Source organism: Trachemys scripta, chromosome 7 (assembly GCF_013100865.1).
Source record: "Trachemys scripta elegans isolate TJP31775 chromosome 7, CAS_Tse_1.0, whole genome shotgun sequence".
Taxonomy (NCBI): domain Eukaryota; kingdom Metazoa; phylum Chordata; order Testudines; family Emydidae; genus Trachemys; species Trachemys scripta.
In genome coordinates, this window is record NC_048304.1 from 48,072,645 (window position 1) to 48,090,533 (window position 17,889).

The window sequence follows — 17,889 nt, forward strand, 5'->3', positions numbered from 1 at the left end:
AAAATGACAGTATGGGAGGTTTGAAAATGACTGGCAGAGTGGCCAGCAATTTCTGTGGCTGTTCTGTTACAACCAATACTCTCCAGAAGTCTGTTCAACAACAATAAATGTTAGGTGATTTTTTTTTTCTGGTCGGTAAATATTGACGCTTATAGGGCTTCCTCTTTCAGATATATAAGAAATGAAGAATGCACACACATGTGAAGGTAGTTGGAGAATTAAGCATTTTGAAGAATAAGCCAATTAAAAGGGAAAGTTCCTGCACAGCAAAAATTGGGCAACACTATAATTAATAACCTTATTAAATAGCGATATTTGGGCATTGAACCAAAACCTAGGAAGCATTCTTGGCTGAACACACAGCATTAAGTATGTGCACTTGTACAAAATACTTTCTGTATAACCCATTGAGCCCTGGGGGAGCATATTCTCTTAAGTTGTTTTTCCCCTTGTCCTTTTACATTCTTGAGACCACAAACAAATCGAATTGACCTGGCTTGGTGGCTTGCTTGTGCATGAGGGCTGCTGCGCAGAAGACCAGCGCTAAGCAATGCAGTCTGTTATGTACAGAAATTGGGGGGGGGGGGGGGGAGGGAGGGTCTTGGGCCAAAGAAGGGGTGTTCTCTGACTCCACGGGAATTCTCCCAACAAACGCTCCCAGGAATGGTGGTGGTGGCAGCAGCTCAGATGTATTAACCAAAGTCTTCCATGGAGGTATGGGACCTTGAGAAGGGGGACTGGCTTATGTAAAATGGGAAACTTGCCCTGGGCCCAAACCAGGTATGTCTGGAATAGGAGAGCAGTCAGAAAGGAGATCCACCCCTTTTCTGAAGGAATATATGTGCAGGTGCAAACTTCTGGCTCCCATATAGCGCAGGTTGGACTGCAGCACTGGATGCGTGTGCTAGTAAAACTTTTTTTTATATATATCTTCTCTCTAAACAAAAATCAAATATGCAGATTATGGAAACAATTAACATTTTTAAAGCTTCCTTTGAGGAGACGATGACAAAGGACGTTGTTGTGTGGTGTGTGTGGTTTTTTTTTTTTTTTTTTTTTAAGATTTCTTTATATTCCTTGTTACAAATTGTACAGCAGGTTATAAATTGTGCAGATGGGGGAGAAAACCACCAAACACACAACAACTGTTTTTGTTTTTGTTTTGAGGGTCGGGAATTTGAATTTACACATGGTCAAGGGTCTGCTTTTAGCAGGGACTTAGGTAAACTGTGCAGGATAGTCTTTAAAGGGGGTGGAGGATGGGACCATGAGGCAGCCTCACTATGGTATGCTGGTGCCTATCGAGCAACTTGCTCAGTGGTGACCCAAAACTCTTGTCTTTGGGATATCTTCCTCTCCCATATTAATTCACTGGAGAAGGATACTTCAGGCTGCTGCAACTGGAATTAAATTCAGGAAAAGGCTTTAGCACACAGGTTGCAAATGGGGCCTTGTGACTGGTATGCATCTGTGTCAATAGTATCCCAGTAAGTGAAGCGGCCTTGCTGTTTGCTTTATATTTTATTTATAAACGCCATTTCACAAGAGCGGTAAGACACTCTGGGCTGAGCATTTCGAGGAATTTATTGCTCCTTGAGCCCCGTAACGCCACCTGAGGCGTGCAATAATGGCCTAGAGATGCAATGACTGTCATGTCTTATTGCTTACAGCTTCCATACCAGAGTTGCTTCAAAGTGAAATCTCCATGTGCATAATGGCATATCAGTTTCTTTGTCCTTTTCATCCTTGCTCTAATCCCTTTCTGTAAAATTTCAAGTGGAACAATCACAGAAGCAGGCGGTCAGCTGAGATAGAAGAATAGTAATATATTTTTAAATGGTACCTTCCTACCCAGAACATGGCAAATGGTGGGTGAAGAGGTGATGCCAAATTCTAGGATGTGCCTGGCCTTGAACATTCCTGGTCACCAAAATCACTGGCCCCAAATATTATAGTGATGGCTGCATTTAGAAATCCATAGATATAAACCAGATCTAAACTACAAACTTTTGCTGGTGTAGTAATGTCAGGCAATTATTTTTCTTTGACCATTCAATATTGACAGAAGCCCTAGTGTAGTCAGTTATACTGGCAAAAAAGTCATTTTGCTGGTATAGCTTGTTTTGTTCAGAGAACTGGCATAAGCACTCTTTTGCCCATGTAAGCTGCATCCACACTAAGGGAGTTTGTTGGTATAACTATACTGGCAAACCTTCTGTAGTGTAAGCCAGTGGTTCTCAACCTTTCCAAACTAATGTACCCCTTTCAGGAATCTGATTTGTCTTGCATACCCCATGTTTCACTTCACTTGAAAACTACTTGCTTACAAAATCAGACAAAAAAATATAAGTGTTACAGCACAGTAAAATTGCTTACTTTCTCATTTTTACCATATAATTATAAAAATAAATAATAACCTAGGAGGTCAAGAAACACTGATATAGTATTTAGAGCAGTATAAACAAGTCATTGTATGAAATTTTAGTTTACTGACTTTGATAGTGCATTTCACGTAGCCCGTTGAAAAACTAGGCAAACATTTAGATGAGTTGCCATACCTCCTTGGGGTACATGTACCCCTTGATAACCACAGGTGCAGGCTGGGCCAGAGCTACTTGGATATGGAGATGCTGGTCGTGGCTCCAGAGTTAAGGCTCAGTTGAGTTTTGCACTTGAAGCAAAATTCCAACCTTTTTTCTTATGCATGGAAACATACCTTATCTCCTCCCCAAAATGACAGCATTTATTCTTTGGACACAGAATGAATTTTTTGTAGATTTAAGTAACTCAGTTAATTAATTTGAGTTAAAATTAATTTAAAAATTAAGAAAATGAGCACCCCATGTCAGTTTTGTGTGTATGTCTTGAATGATCTTAATAACAGAATAATGTAGATGCCTCAAACTTCCCATATAGTTAGAACTCTCTGAAATCTTGTGCCTTGATGGCACTTGAAAACTTTTTTTTTATTTATTTTTTTTGTTAAGGATTAATGGATACAGGATTAGATGGGCATAGGTTTCATCTGATATGGCAAGTCCAATGTTCCTAGAGAGAGATGGGATGGACAGATGCTGTAGGTAGCTAGAATTCAGTGAAAGATGTCAGCTGCGTAAGCTCCTTGGAGGGCTTCTAGAACTTGTAACCCTCCACCTTTAAAACAGCTGTCCGTGCGGCTTTGCTCTCTGCTTCTCAGAGAAAATGTCTGCTGCTTTCTTGCCCATATGCTCCTCTGCCTGCCTTCTCCTCCTCTACCAAACTCCTGAGGGCAAAAATCATAGCATCACCTGCTTTAGAACATTAGACCAGTTTAATCATAGAGATGGGGTTTTCAGCATGATTAATTCTGTAAGCTTGGATTGTGCAGCTATACCAGCCTTCTGTTGGCAGCCTCCTGTGTAATGTTAACAATTGGCAAGAGCTCCACCTGCGTGAATAACACGGGTGTCTGCCGGACCAGATTCCTGTCCTCCTTAGGTGCCTCCACTCCAGGTGTTTACAAGTGGTGCTTCTGCTGTAAAAGAGAAGCTCTGTGGGGGTGGGGGGGAGGAGGAGGTTCCTCTAGAATTTGTGCCTAATGGAAATACATATTGACCCAAGGCTGGCAATCATTAGACTGTAAAATACAGTATTACAATCCTCTTATAAACTCATAAGTTGGGTTTCCCCATCTCTTGTCCTTGCAGAGAGGCTGGTTTGGTTCAGTGGCAACAGGGCTGTAGCGTGCGTGTGTAAAGCCCTGATCTGGGGGAATTTTTCTGGATTTAAAATGGGCCAAGGCCGATAGCTCTATTGCTTTCTGCTCTCTCCACTGCATGATCCTACTTGCTGTGAGGCTGGCTTCCTACTTTCCATTACTGGCCTCAGTTTCGTCTACTCCTCTTTGGCTCCTTTTTCTGATGCAGCACTTAGAGATAAAAGGTGCCATGGGAATAGCACTGAAAATAATAATAATTGGGATGTAGACAAGCCAGCAGCACTTTTCCAGGCCAGGTGGGAGATTTGACATTTGCATGGCCAGGAATTAAAGAAGTCAGGGAAGCTCATTAAAAGCAGAGGAGGATTAAAAGCTGTGGATTTGAAGAGTGGTGGTGGTGTTGTTACAACTATATCTATCTATAATTTTTTTTTTTTTTTTGGGGTGGAGGGGCGAGTATGGAGTGTGCTGTGGACAAATGCAGGCTTGCCAGCAATGGGAACTCTTGCCATAAAGTGATCTGTACAGAGGAGTGACATGGTGTAGTCCATGCTGCAGCTTCCCATTCTGGTCAAGTAACCCAAGAGGCAGCTTTGCCAATAACTTCTCCTCAGACCTGGCAGCACCACCTCTTATAGGAGTGAGAAATATTGGGGCTGCTTATTAGCTGAGCCCTGGGATTCTCCTGATCCAATATTAGGCTCCCAAGTGTGTCAATGCTGTCTTGTGGCCTTGCAATCATATAAATTAACACTGGAAAAGCCCTATTATAGCCTAGAGTCCATTCCCTTGCTGGGGCAGGGCATAGTCCCCTGCCGGAAGACATGGCTGGTCCTGAACTGGTTCTACGGGTGCTCTTGGCCAAATAGTCCTGCAGGAGCGATAAGCTGTTCTCTATAGCAAAAGCCAAGTACTGAGCCACCCAGGCCTTGAATAGTCCCTTTGGGGTTGCACGATATATGTCTCTCTTGCTTAGTAAAAGGGCGAAAAGAGGCAATTTCTGTTTTGCCTACCTTCCCCTTTCCTTTGTGTGTAAACTTAAAAGTCCTGAAGCCCCAGCCATATCTCTAAGGGCAGACGTTCTTGGTATTCTGCCCACATCTGGCACTGCAGAAACAGAGCGCAGTAAACTTAGCTGTGGGCACCGATTTCCTTCCTTCCTCCCCCTTCGACTAGCCTGCTGATCTAAGTGTCAGGGCTCTGACTCTGTGCGTCTCTCTCCCCCTCCTGCAGGATGCAGTACTGGACCAGAAGGCTGGAGCAGGAGATTGATGGAGTGATGAGGCTATTCGGTGGTGTCCAGCAGCTCAGAGGGGTAAGCTGTCTCTCTTGCCCTCTGTTTCCTTCCTTGTGGTTCTGAACAGCTCTCCTATTCTAGAGCAGCTGCCTGCGTGACCGCTTGTAATAAGTCACCGTCTCTCTGTGTGCAGGGTTGTGGCTGCCTGTGCCTCTGATTGCTAGTCAGTTTGATCCATTTATCAAGTGTGCATGTGTGTTTTTGTATCCATCTACCTGGGTTTCTATATGGCTGCACATGACTGTTATCTCAGCACTTCGTTGCGTTCTTTCCCTGTACCGCACAACGTACACGCACACTAAATCCAGCTGTTTGTGCTGCCAAAGAGAGACAGTGCTTATATTCGCCTTGTAAATTTAAACTCTCACTCTTAAAACAGGCTGCATAAGCTAGAATAATCTGAGTGGTTGGTTTGCATCTAAATACCATAATGAAACATGGTGATTTTTAGTTGGCGAATAACAATCTGCTTCCCTGTGTACAGGTGTTCACAAATAAAACACCATCGCAGAGGCCCCTGTTTCCTCACCCTTCTGTTCCTCATTGTCCAGCTAAGCTGAGAAGCCAGGGACTGAATGGTCTGTGGCAGCAGAACGCCCTCCTCATTCCTGGAAGTGATTTCTCCAAGTCCGAATTAGGGTAGTGAAAGGCAAGCCTGCCCTATTTCTGCCCATGCTGTATCGGCACTATAGAGAGAGAGTGAGAGAGAGAGAGAGGACTTCAGCCTCTAGGGCCTCCTTTTCCCAACACTTCTACCCTCATCTTATTAGTTATTTTAAATGGACTAATCTGAAATAAATATTGAAACACTGGAGGTGTAAAAAGCAACAAAGAGTCTGTGGCACCTTATTGACTAACAGACGTATTGGAGCATAAGTTTTCGTGGGTGAATATCCACTGTGTTTGACGAAGTGGGTATTCACCCACGAAAGTTTATGCTCCAATACGTCTGTTAGTCTATAAGGTGCCACAGGATTCTTAGTCTGGATCTGTAAAAAGCAACAAACACGGCTACCCCTCTGATACTGGAGGTGTGAGGATCCTGAAGACATCAGGCTCTTGCAGCATGCTAGATATATTGCTCCACCACTACAAAGCAATATGTATATATTTCGGTGTCTGAATCTTTCATTTACACTGGTTTAAAACAGGTGCAACTCCTTTGTTTTGACAGCAGTTACTCTAGTTTCCTACCATTGACTTTGTGGCCTTGTCTAAATGCAGAAGTTGCACTGATTTAAGTTTAAATCCTTTTTTAAAAGGATTGAGTTAAACAGGTGCAAAACCCCATGTAGACATTCTTCATTTGGTTTATTACAGCTTAGCTTAAATCACTACTAATTGACTTAGGCTAAATGGATATAGGCCAGGTTTATATTCATTTAAGAGCGACCACATCACCTTTTGACTCAGTTTAAGTAAACAAGTTTTAAAATTATGCTGTTAGTTAAATTGGGGCAACTTTGCATATAGACAAGCTCTCAGATCAGAACTGGGCTCTTGGTGTTGAGCTACCAGCACATCCTGTATAGGGTATAGATATAATTTATTCTCCTTTTGCTTTTTGCTCCCATGCACTTTAAATAGATGCATCGGAATCCAAAATGAAATGGTATTAGACAGAAGATTAACATTAAGTTGCGCTCTACTTTATCAGCCCTTGTTTCCCATTGGCCAGTCAGTAAATTGCAGGTAAGGGTGATCACTTCCTTCTGTTTAATTATTCTTGTGGCATAGGGTTCCCCAAGCTGTAATTGAATAGCACAGGATCAGTTGAAATCAGACAGGATTAAAGTCCACAGGGCGAATAACTTTGGTATCTAGCGAAGCAGAAAGAGAAATTTGTACGCTATTCTTATATCTGGTGACTGTACAAGCAAGCAGTGGACTACTGACAACTTTTGACATCACCCTACTGAATGTCTTGTTGTAATCGTAAAAGAATAGCCAAGGTTATCTATGGATCAACAAATGGGGAACCCCTGGTATGGTGCTTAAGGGTTGATTTCATAAGCAGAATTTAAAATGAATGACACATACTTTAGAGGGCAGATCCCCAGCTGGTGCAAATTGGCAGAGCTTCATTGTCTTCAAACCTAGCTGCCTTTCATCCCAAAGAGCTTTACAAACTGTACACGCATACAGCACTGTTGCCCACCAGTCAGTCTGGGATGCAGTGAGGCAGCTGTTTAACAGCACAGAGCAGTTTAGGACAGGAAGTGAAAAGGGAGGACTGTATCCTATTGGGGATATTTAGGGAGCAGGAGCACATAATTGTTTAAAGTTAGGGACTAACAAATGCTCCCTCTCTTTCAAAAAGTGCCATCTGGACAGGGCCTTGGGTTTGTGTCTCATCTGAAAGACACTACCTCCAGCAAAACCCCACTCTCTTAACATCACGAAGGCACTTTGGTTTGGGACTGACTCAGACAACAAGAGCACCAGCTGCATCACCATGAGTGGAGGGGAGAATGGAATACAATTTTGTGAGAAGCTATGGGAACTGAAGCTTGCATCTAAATGGAAATGTCTTATTGGAGCTTGTAAAAAAGGATGATTATAAGGCAGATGTAATTCCTTGTGAGACAGGTAGGGGAAAGAACGATGGATGAGTGCTGCTTTCAGTATTAGAGACTGGTTATGCTGTCTTCTGAGTGCGGGAAATCTGGAAACCAAAAGCAGAAAGAGAGAAAATGTGAGGTTGGAGGTATTGGGGCTATTTCCAAGTCAGGACCCAGATTTGGATTTGATTGTTGTAGCTGTACAATGGGCTGAACCAAACAGGTGTTTGTCTAACCTGCTCTTAAAAACCTCCAATGACAGAGGTTCCACACCCTCCCCAGGCAATTTATTCCAATGCTTAACTACCCTGACAGAAAGTTTCCCTAATGTCCAACCTAAACCTCCCTTGCTGCAATTTAAGCCCATTGCTTCTTATCCTATGCTGAACAATTGTTCTCCCTCTTCCTTGTAACACCCTTTTTAAGTACTGAAAACTGTTATGTCCCCTCTGTCTTCTCTTCTCCAGACTAAACAAGCCCAATTTTTTCAATCTATCCTCATAAGTCATGTTTTCTAGACCTTTCATTATTTTTGCTGTTATCCTCTGGACTTTCTCCAATTTGTCAACATCTTTCCTAAAATTTTGTGTCCAGAACTGGACACAATACTCCAGTTGAGGCTGTATCAGCGTGGAGTAGAGCGGAAGAATTACTACTTGTCTTGCTTACAACACTCCTGCTAATACATGCCAGAATGATGTCACTTTTTTTTTTCCCCCAACAGTGTTACTCTGTTGACTCCTATTTAGTATGACCCCCAGATCCCATTCTGCAATACTCCTTCCTAGGCAGTCACTTCCCATTTTGTATGTGTGCAGCTGATTGTTCCTTCCTAAGTGGAGTCCTTTGCATTTTGTCCTAGTTGAATTTCAACCTATTTTCTTCAGACCATTTCTCCAGTTTATCTAGTTCATTTTGAATTTTAGTTCTATCTTCCAAAGCACTTGCATCCCCTCCCAGCTTGTTATCATCCTCAGACTTTATAAGTGTATTTCCTCTCTACCATTATCTAAATAATTGATGAAGGTATTGAACGGAACTGGGCCCAGAACTGATCCCTGCAGGACCCCACTTGATATGCCCTTCCAGCTTGACACTGAACCACAGGTAACTACTCTCTGGGTTTCTCAAACAGTTATGCACCCACCTTATAGTAGCTCCATCTTGGTTGTATTTCCTTAGTTTGTTTATGAGACGGTCATGCGAGACAGTATCAAAAGCATTACTAAAGTCAAGATATACCACATCTACTGCTTCTCCTCCATCCACAAGGCTTGTTACCCTGTCACAGAAAGCTATTAGGTTTGTTTGTTTGACACAATTTATTCTTGACAAATCCATGCTGACGGTTACTTATCACCTTCTCTGCTAGGTGTTTGCAGATTTGCTCCATTATCTTTCTGTATCTTTTTCCTCAATATGCACCTTACCATGGCACTTGCAGAACCTGGAATGGGTAGGTTTAGGGACTGTGGCATGTACCTGATGTGTATGCATTTTAAGCAAATTTATACCTGTATACAACTAGCGCACACGCTGATTGTTCCCCTCTTCCCCCAGACTTTGTGTGTTGCTTTTCATGGCAGGGGATCTGGAACTAACACTGAATGTGTTTGGGGGCTCTAGCTCTGTGCATGTATGTTCTAGCTCTGTCTGTGGTTCCCAAGTTAGATTGCAGATACATGGAGCCAGGACTTTCTTTGTAAATTTCTGTACAGCACCTAGCACAACAGGAGCCCTGATTGGGACCTCAAATATTATGTGGATCTAAATTTGGTGATTCATGCCCTTAGCTCCTCATGGGGTATTGGAGAAAACCAGCTTCTGCCTGAACAGTGCAGTCCACATCCTTGAACCCCTGCCAGCGTACATTCTGGGTCCCGCTGTCATCTCTCACAGGTTTATGGAGAAAGCAAGTGCTGGGGAAGGTGTTGCTCCAGAAATGGATCTGCAATCCAGGCCTGACTATACCCAGTAAATAACAATAATAGAAATTCCCTCCTCAGCTTTGTCAGGGTTATTTATTTATATTTTTTGGTTGCTGTGAAAGGATGTGGGACTGAAACCTCATAACTGTTTTGGCCTATGAGGCATGAAATTTATTGTCAGAAAGCTGGTCTCTGGGAACATGATGCTGAATATTTTATTCTGCCCACCTGAGAGACTTTTTTTATTTTAACTCTTAAGTCATTTCCTGGAGTTGGCATACTAAATGTCAAGTGCCCTGTTTCTTCCCCCTCCTGAAGCCTGAAGGTACAGTCATCTTGTGTGCCTCTTTGGTGGATGTTTTTTGAGCTTGCACCACTTTAGATGCATCTTTGTTTTTGTAAATTGTTTTTTCTTTGCAGTCATAAAAGGGCAAGAGAGGCCTGGGGTTGCAGTGAGGTGGCATGCCAAAGTGCTGGCTTTTCAGCTCAGAGATATAGGTTCAGCATTCCCCTAAGGCCCTGATCCTGCATCGGACTATATGTGCTTAAGTGTTTTCAGGGTTGGAGCTTCAGACTTGGCCTCATCTGCTTAATCCAGTGGCCAGAGATGCTAATGATTAAACCCTCATTGACTTCAGTGGTGCAGGATCAGGCTCTGTATTTTTTTTTTTTTTTTTTGTCCCAGATGTGACTTCAGAGACAAAACCCGTGATTCTCAGGGGTTTGGTGTGGTTTGTTCCCTCCCATCCAAATCCATGGTCTTGGTCACCCGAGCCAGCTCCTCCGTGAATCCTTACAAATTTGACTCTGTCCAGCGTAGTGGAGTGTGGGGTTTTCAAGTAGTCAGTCATTCCGATATAATTAACCTGTTTAAAATTAAGGTATATTTTATTCACAAACATAACTTCCAGTCTTCTTTTGTGTTTGCTTTGTTAGAAGCAATTTAGAATATTTAGAATATTTCCCCATGGTCACAGCAGTCCTCTCAGCATTTTGCAGGACAGGTAATGTAATAGTGACATTGTGTGCTGCCATGTCCCTAAAATTCTAGCTCTCTTCCCATGTTTTAGTGTGGTCATAAACTACCAGTTTTAGTCAGAAAGTGACAGTGAATTAGCGATTTCCTGTTGTAGTCTGTCTTCACATCACAAAAAGCACCACAGAGTTTGGTGCTATGCTCAAGAGACCCAGGACTGGAATAGCAGCGGGTGCTGCAGGCGGGATTGAGGTACATTGGCAGAGGTGTGCATGTGTGTTTGGGTCTGAGGGAGCGCAGGACTGGAGTAGCAGCGGAGCTGTGGGTGGGATTGAGGGGCATTGATGGAACTGCGTAGGGGGTGGGGCTGAAGGTTAGTTGCATTGGCAGAGCTGTAGGGGAGGACTAGAATCAGAGGGGCTGTGGCTCAGGATTGAGGGGCTGTCTGCTGGTAGTCAGGGTTGATTGAAGTACCTCAGGGGGTCTCTGTTTTGTCACTATGGTACATTACATAGAGCTTGCTTGCACCATGCTTGATTCACGTAGTGCTATTAGTACCCTGGGTTCACAATAAGTAATTCATAAATTTTTATATTTAAAAGGCAGAGGAACTCGTATCACAGACTTGAGGCAGGCCCAGTGCCCGCAGGTGCTGTGTAAACTCCCTCTTGCCAACGCAGCTCAGTCCTGACCTGCGGTGCTCTCCTGCAATTTCTGTCATGGGACGTCTCACAAATCTGGCAACGCACCTCAATATTGGCCTGCATTACAGTCTTGCATTTGCGCTGCCTGGCCTCTTGTGAGCAGCTGCAAATTGTGCAGCATTTTTATTTTTTGTGAAACCAATGAGACTGCCAGGCTCTTCTCAATTGTTAATTAAACTGCATGTGAACCCAGATCTCCAAATATGAAAGGCTGGTGCCTCAAACCAGCGTCATCTGCCCCTCTTACCTCTTCCCAGCACTTTCACCCTCAGACTGATGGTGTTGATCCTTTGCTTCAGTCCTCACAGCCGGGTGAAGAAAAACCCAGCTATAGAATTGCGACTGTTGGGATCCCTTGGCTTGTCTGCCGCCATGGGGCATGCCACAGGGACAGGCCCAAAGGCTGACCCCAGGGACGTTGTGCTCTGAAGATCTTCGTGTCAGTGTTACTCTGGCAGGTGGGAGTTAGCAGTGAGGCACTGTGGGACAGGCAGAGAAGAGCAGATGCAGAGTCCCTCCCTTTCTTCTGCCTCTGCAATCGGCTGAACCAAGCTGACAATCCCCTCTCGAATCCAGCAGGCTGCCTCTGCCACCCTCTCCAGAGAAGTAGGTCGTGGTGACTGGCTCGGCCCTGCGTCCTTTTCATCCAGCACCAGCTTGCTGCCTGCAGATCATGCTGCCCTTTTTGTCTCTTAATGGTGATGAGGAAACACCCAGGCCATAAAGGTCCAGATGGCCCGAAAAGCTGAGCCGTCAGCTGGGCGTGAGGAACAGCTTGTTGGCAGAGCTCGGCAGCCGGCTGCCCTCCAGCCCATCGATGCTTGATCCTCCTCTACAGGTGTCACTGCAATGTTGGGGAAAGCACAGAGATTGAACAGGGTGCATGGGGGAGGGCATGAGTTTAAAGCCAAGGCCGCCCATGCCGATCCCACGGAGGGCTTCCTCTGTTAACGGGCAATCCCGTGGTGGGTGTGCCCTTCTGGATGTAGCGTTCCTCCTTCGAAGGCTCTGTTGAGCACCGTGAAAGAGAGATGGCTCCAGTCTCTCCTAAACTGACATCTAATTTTTCTTCAGTGGCTTTTTTTGTTTGACTGCATCGGGACTTTCACTTCTTGTTGTGCTCTGCTTTCCCAACTCTTTACCTCTACGTGACTGTCTGGCACCCCTGCTTGCCTGGAAGGTGTCTTATTTGTTAATGTTGGGGGTTTGTAGAAGTGAGGGACTTGAGCACTGGCTGAGGAGCTGGATAGTGTGGCCAGATATTGTGCAAGCTTCTCCAACACCACCTGCTGTTTGAATTCCACGTGTCCATACACCTCTGCTTGTGCACATCGGTCCTGGCCTTTGTGAGCTGAGACCTACCTTCCCACCAAATTGTTGGAGTTGGATGTGCGCCAGTGAGGATTCAGTTTATTTTAAAGTCTTCGTTCTGAGCAAAGATTTGGATTCGGGTCTGCAGAGCTGAAGGGTGAGTGCATGGAACCCACTGTAGCTCCTGCCCTTGTCCTTCTCATGTCTCTCTGCAATCTGCTGTTTCTCACCTTTCTGTGTTATTGTGGCCCCTATACAAACGTCGATAAAGAGCAAGAGAGATTTTTTTTTAATGACATCAGCTGTTGAGAAGCATCTTTGTGAGGGTAGCTGCCAGTGTGTTTCTGTTCAGTCTTCTAATGATAATGATACAGGTAATTGTGAGAATTGCATGTACTGGATGACGCTTTCTGTAGCCGGGTAATGTTACCTGTTTGTGAGCCTGAATGCCGATCTGTCTGGGGCAGGGGGCCGTGGAAGGGATCCCTCTTCTGCCTTGAGGATGATGGAGCGTTGCGTTGCTTGCCGTAATTTCCTTTGGGTGAGGAGGACTCTCCCTGGGAATTCAGGGGGTAGTGGTAGGGATTTGGACAGTGTCCGGAGTGTTTGTAAAAATGAACTGGTATTGCAGTAACAGAGATCAGGGCTCCATTGTGCTAGGAGCAGTACAGACACTTACTGAGAGACAGCCCCAGCGAGCTTCCAGTCTAAATAGACAAGACGACAATGGGTGGAAGGGGAAACAGAAATGCACATGGGGGACATGACTTGGCCAAGGTCTTATATCAGATGAGTGGAAGAGCACCCGTGTCCTGACTCCCAGTCGAGTGCTCTGGCCACTAGACCATGCTTTAAAACCATCCTCTGGTGATGGGGAAGAAGTTGGTCTTGCCCATCTTAAAAGCCAGAATCTATCCTGAGTGTGCTGAGGTGTGTTTAAGTATGGAGGTTTCCTAGGGATTGGATTGCAGCTAGAGCCCATAGGAGGAATTTCTGTTAGAGTCAAAATCCTGAGCAGTAGCTCTGCTGCCCATGTTGTGGGTGCATTGTGCTCTGTGCCGAGAAAGTAGGTGGGGTTCTGATTAATTTCCACCCCCTTCCTTCCCACTTCCAGACAGCTAGCTTCCCAGGAGGTGCTAGCCAGGAATAGGGACTATGCATCCTGGTGCGATGCTGGCCAGCCTATGCTGATACCCAGCCCCCTACTTCTGTTCCCCACCTATAGGAAGCAAGGTTCATTTGCTGTCTATTTAAGCTTGTACTCACCGTCCTTTCCCCCCCCATGCATGCGCACGCTGCCTCCCAATGCTATTGCTCTGTCCTCTCCTGCTCCTCTTGTTTAGGGAGGTGAAGTGTGTGATGCCAGATAAACACATTCCAGTTCCAAACTGCTCAGGTTTATTTTAATCTGCCCAGGCCGTTCAACAGCTTTAGCACTCTGCTCAACACTGAGTGCAAAGCTGACTATGTATTACTGAGTGGGAGCGTTTTAATGTTCCCCTTGCAGCAGCTTGGCTGGGGGGGGGGAGCTTCCTGTGTCACCCTTTAGCAGGGTCTTTGCAAGTGGTTCCTTCTGGCAGCCCCCTCCTCTTCACCCTTCCTCTCCACTTAGAGTGTATTGCATCCATCCTAAGAGCTGTCAGGGAAACATATGCTCCAGCTTTTAATTCATTTGCATAATGAGGCTAATATGTATGAATAATTCATAGGGGATAGCTGCATGTGGATGTTCGCTGCATGGCTTTTGCACCCCTCGTTAAATCCCTTCCACTGGGTGGTGCAAATCCAGTGAGGAGGTGGGAAGGAGTGAGTCTATACTGCAGATTGCAGCCCAGTTATCTTGGTGGATACAGGAGCTCTTCTCTGAGAGAGGGAGAAAAACCCCTTTTTAGCAGGGGAAGCCCAGCACATTACAACAAAGGGGAGAAGCAGCCTAGAAGTCTCAGATGTTAGGCTAGAAACTTGTTTCTTTTAATGGGAAGCTGTGAATTTAAAATGCTCTGCAATATTTTGAAGTGAAGGTGAGGAAGTGAAGGCGTGCCCTCTAGCGCTTCAGTTTGTTTGTTTATTTATTTATTTAGGTAGAGGCCTTGGTAAACTTGATTTTGTTCCTGGGCTGATACGTTTTCTCTAGTCACCTGCCCTTTGCCAAGGGGACTGATCATGGGATGGTCTAGACAGTATTTGGTCCTGCCATGAGGGCAGGGGACTGGACTCGATGACCTCTCGAGGTCCCTTCCAGTCTTAGAGTCTATGAATCTATGGAAACATGAATATTTGTCCTCCCTGCATTTAAAACAATAATAGTTGGGGAAAGATTCCCTAGTTTGCAGGCTCTGAACAGGGCAAAGAACATTCTGGTCTGTTTATTCTATGAGCTGAGTGAGTGGAAAGCTGAGAGTCCCTGGAAATGCTTAGTAATAGGAGGATCTGATTGATTGAACTATGGTGATTTATCTGACACTTTCTCACTTACAACGAATGAGATCACAAGCTGATTTTTTCAGTTAAAAAACAAAACAAAAAAACAACCACTCTTGGCTCTCTTCTGTGGTTTTCCAGCCCAGGATCTCAATACACTTTGCAAATATGAATGAATTTTAGCCACACATCCTCCCTGTGGAGCTATTACACGTGGGGAAACTGAGGCAGATTGAGTTGGCAAAGGTCATGTGGTGGAGTTGTGACAAAACCTGACCTCTTCTCTGCTGGTGATGTGCTCTAGTCACTTGGCTGTGCTCCTGCTCATTGTGTTAAAGTGTCTAAGGAGTATAGACCCCACATTTGAAAGAAGTCACTGTCCACAAAGACATGTTGTAACCAGAGCTGTGTGGAGGATGGAAGTTCCATTTTTTGCAAAGGGTTTTATTAAGACTTTGAAATTTGGCTTTGATGCAAGTCAGACTAAAAACTAAACACTTTGAAATTCTCTGAAGGAAAATTCCGGGGGGAAAAGAGCTGTTTTGGGTCGATCAAAATGTGTTGTGGTGTTTGTTTTTGTGTTGTACTTTTGTATATATTATAAGGCAAAATAGAAACTTTTTCAAAATAAATGTCATTTCAAAATGAAAGATCGAAATGTTTTGTTCCAGAAATGTCAATGTTTCGGCACTGGTGGAAGTTTTTCTTCCTGGTTTTCTTCCAAATTTCTTGACCCAGTTTCATGAAGAACTTTGTTTTTGATGGAACCGGACATTCTGCCGGAATATGATCTTGTCAAAATTCCTCCAACCAGCTGTTGTAACACAGAGGGGAAGTGGGGAAATCGTGAACCAAAATGTGACCCGTTGCACAAAGCCCAAGTGCTAGAAAGAGGAGTCAGTTTATGTCTGTCTGCTTTCTACTTACTCCAGGCTTCAGAATTAAAACCATCCAGTGAAACTCCAACACAACTCGGCAGACTGACCTGCCTCCCAGGGCTTGGGCCAGGTTGTGCCTGTTAGGCGTCGGCATCAGAGTGGTTAGGTGTGGAGCTGATTTGCTTTAGGAGGCAGTGTACGTCCCAGAGCTCCAGCACACAGCTAGCACTCTCCTAAGGGCATCCATGCCTGTGGGAATGTGGTAGGGTTATGACGGAGGAAGAGGTGTGCCACCCCGGGAAGAGGCCTTGAAGCTCAACCCAGAACCCTTCCTATGGGAGGCTGCATCCAGCTGTGTGCAAGCCCAGTGCTACTGTCCCTTCTCTAGCTCCCTGGCAACGCAGCGCCGTTAGAGCCAAGTCCCGAAGGCCTACCCCTGGTTGTGGCCTCCCCTAGGCTGTATCATCAACTTTGAGTAACTTTTGGAGGGCCAGAAGGAGGGCAGCTTGCACCCACTTCTTTCTAAATGCTGGCTGGATTACTCCTTCCTCGAGCAGCCCCCATCCCCTCGCTTGCCCAGAACAGACCCCAGAGACACTGGTAGGGTTTAGGAAAGTGCCAGAGAGACTGCTGAACCCTCCTTCATGAAAGTGGGTTGTTAGGAGATGCTGACTATGAATGGCTCTTTGGGCCATGATCCAGTGTGGAAACCTCCCCTAGGGGCTATGTTTGCATATCTCAAACCTGGAGTGCAGTGGCAGGGTCTCTTCCTGTCCCTGACCTGGTATAGTAATAGTTCCCAAAGACCTTGTTTGTAACTCCTTCTGGTTGACAGAACTAGGCTTGAATACTGATGCATTTTCAGATAATTGTCAAGCTGGCAATATCATGGTCTGATGACACAGATTCCATTGACTTAACTGATTTACCCCCAGTATTGTTGATGAGGGGACAGGCCCAGTGTTCAGCAGATGCTGATGTTCGCATGCACACATCTCTCAGATGCACAGCCCTGTTTTTTGAAGTTTCCAACAAATGTTGAATTTGCAGCCAGACACCCAGTGGCAATGCATGTGAGATCCTCATGACTGTTAAACAAAACCATTATGATCTAGGGTGCTGGCATTGCACAGCCGTGGGAACAATGAGAGAATGGACAGTGTTCTGGTGCCATTAATTACCTGGGTTCCGTGCTTGTACTGTGGAGACACCAAGAAACCACATGACCCTCCATTTGAATACTAGGTTAAACCATTAGGTTCAGGCAGCGGTTAAACCAAACCAAACCAAACCTCTTGAATGCAAAATGAATCAATAGGCTGAGATGGTTAAAGTTCGCCTCCTTAAAAACACACGTACATTATTCTTTAATGGAAAGTTAATTGTCTTAATATTCTCTCCAGATGGTTCTTTTCCTTTACACTCAGCAGGGGAATTGATATAGTTTGGGACACAATCTCCTGTGCGCGGAGCTGATAACTGAAGCTGCAGCTTTATTGCTGATCAGGAATCAAAACAAGAAGAATTTTTTTTTTTTTTTTAATGTCCAGCGTGGCTTCAGACTTCCAGGATAAATTGAGGCTGGGGGAACTGCATTGCCTTTCCCACCAAGAAATGCTGGGGGGGGGGAAGGGGGAACTGGGTGGTGGAGTGGTTGCCTTTTCTGTCCCCACCTGGGTCGTCAAACCAAAACTTGGTCTCAGACGCCACCATGGGGAGAAATCTGCATCGCTGTCCTGTGATCTGAGACTTCGCACATTTCAACACATGAGTATATGCTCCCAAGTACTCTAAAGAGGATGTCCCTCTTTATATAACCCGTCTTGGCACATGGATGAAATAACAAGATGGCAGTGTTAAAATGCAATGAGGGGTCTGGGATAGGTGGCTCCTCAGTCCTGTAAATTGCAGCTGCAAACTTGCCTGTCAAGTAAGTATATTTATGGGTTCTCATTAAGGTGGAGCACCTCTGACTTCTGACCTGCATAATTTGCATGGGTTCCCTTGTTTCATAGCAGCTTTTGGCTTGCAATAATTTTGCCAGTTTTATAGAGTCCTCATTTCTTTTTAATCATTCAAAGTTTAAAAATTACGGAGCCAGCAGCATCTGACATTG

The 17,889-nt window shown here is 44.8% G+C and overlaps 1 protein-coding gene across 1 annotated transcript in view; it reads left to right on the plus strand.

Moving 5' to 3' along the window:
* CACNA2D2 (calcium voltage-gated channel auxiliary subunit alpha2delta 2) overlaps positions 1 to 17,889 on the plus strand; it is a gene marked incomplete in the record, with an annotated part of 589,972 nt that overhangs the window by 18,503 nt on the left and 553,580 nt on the right. The window contains 1 exon segment of the mRNA XM_034776135.1: positions 4,931 to 5,012. Coding sequence (XP_034632026.1) covers positions 4,931 to 5,012 — 82 coding nt within the window.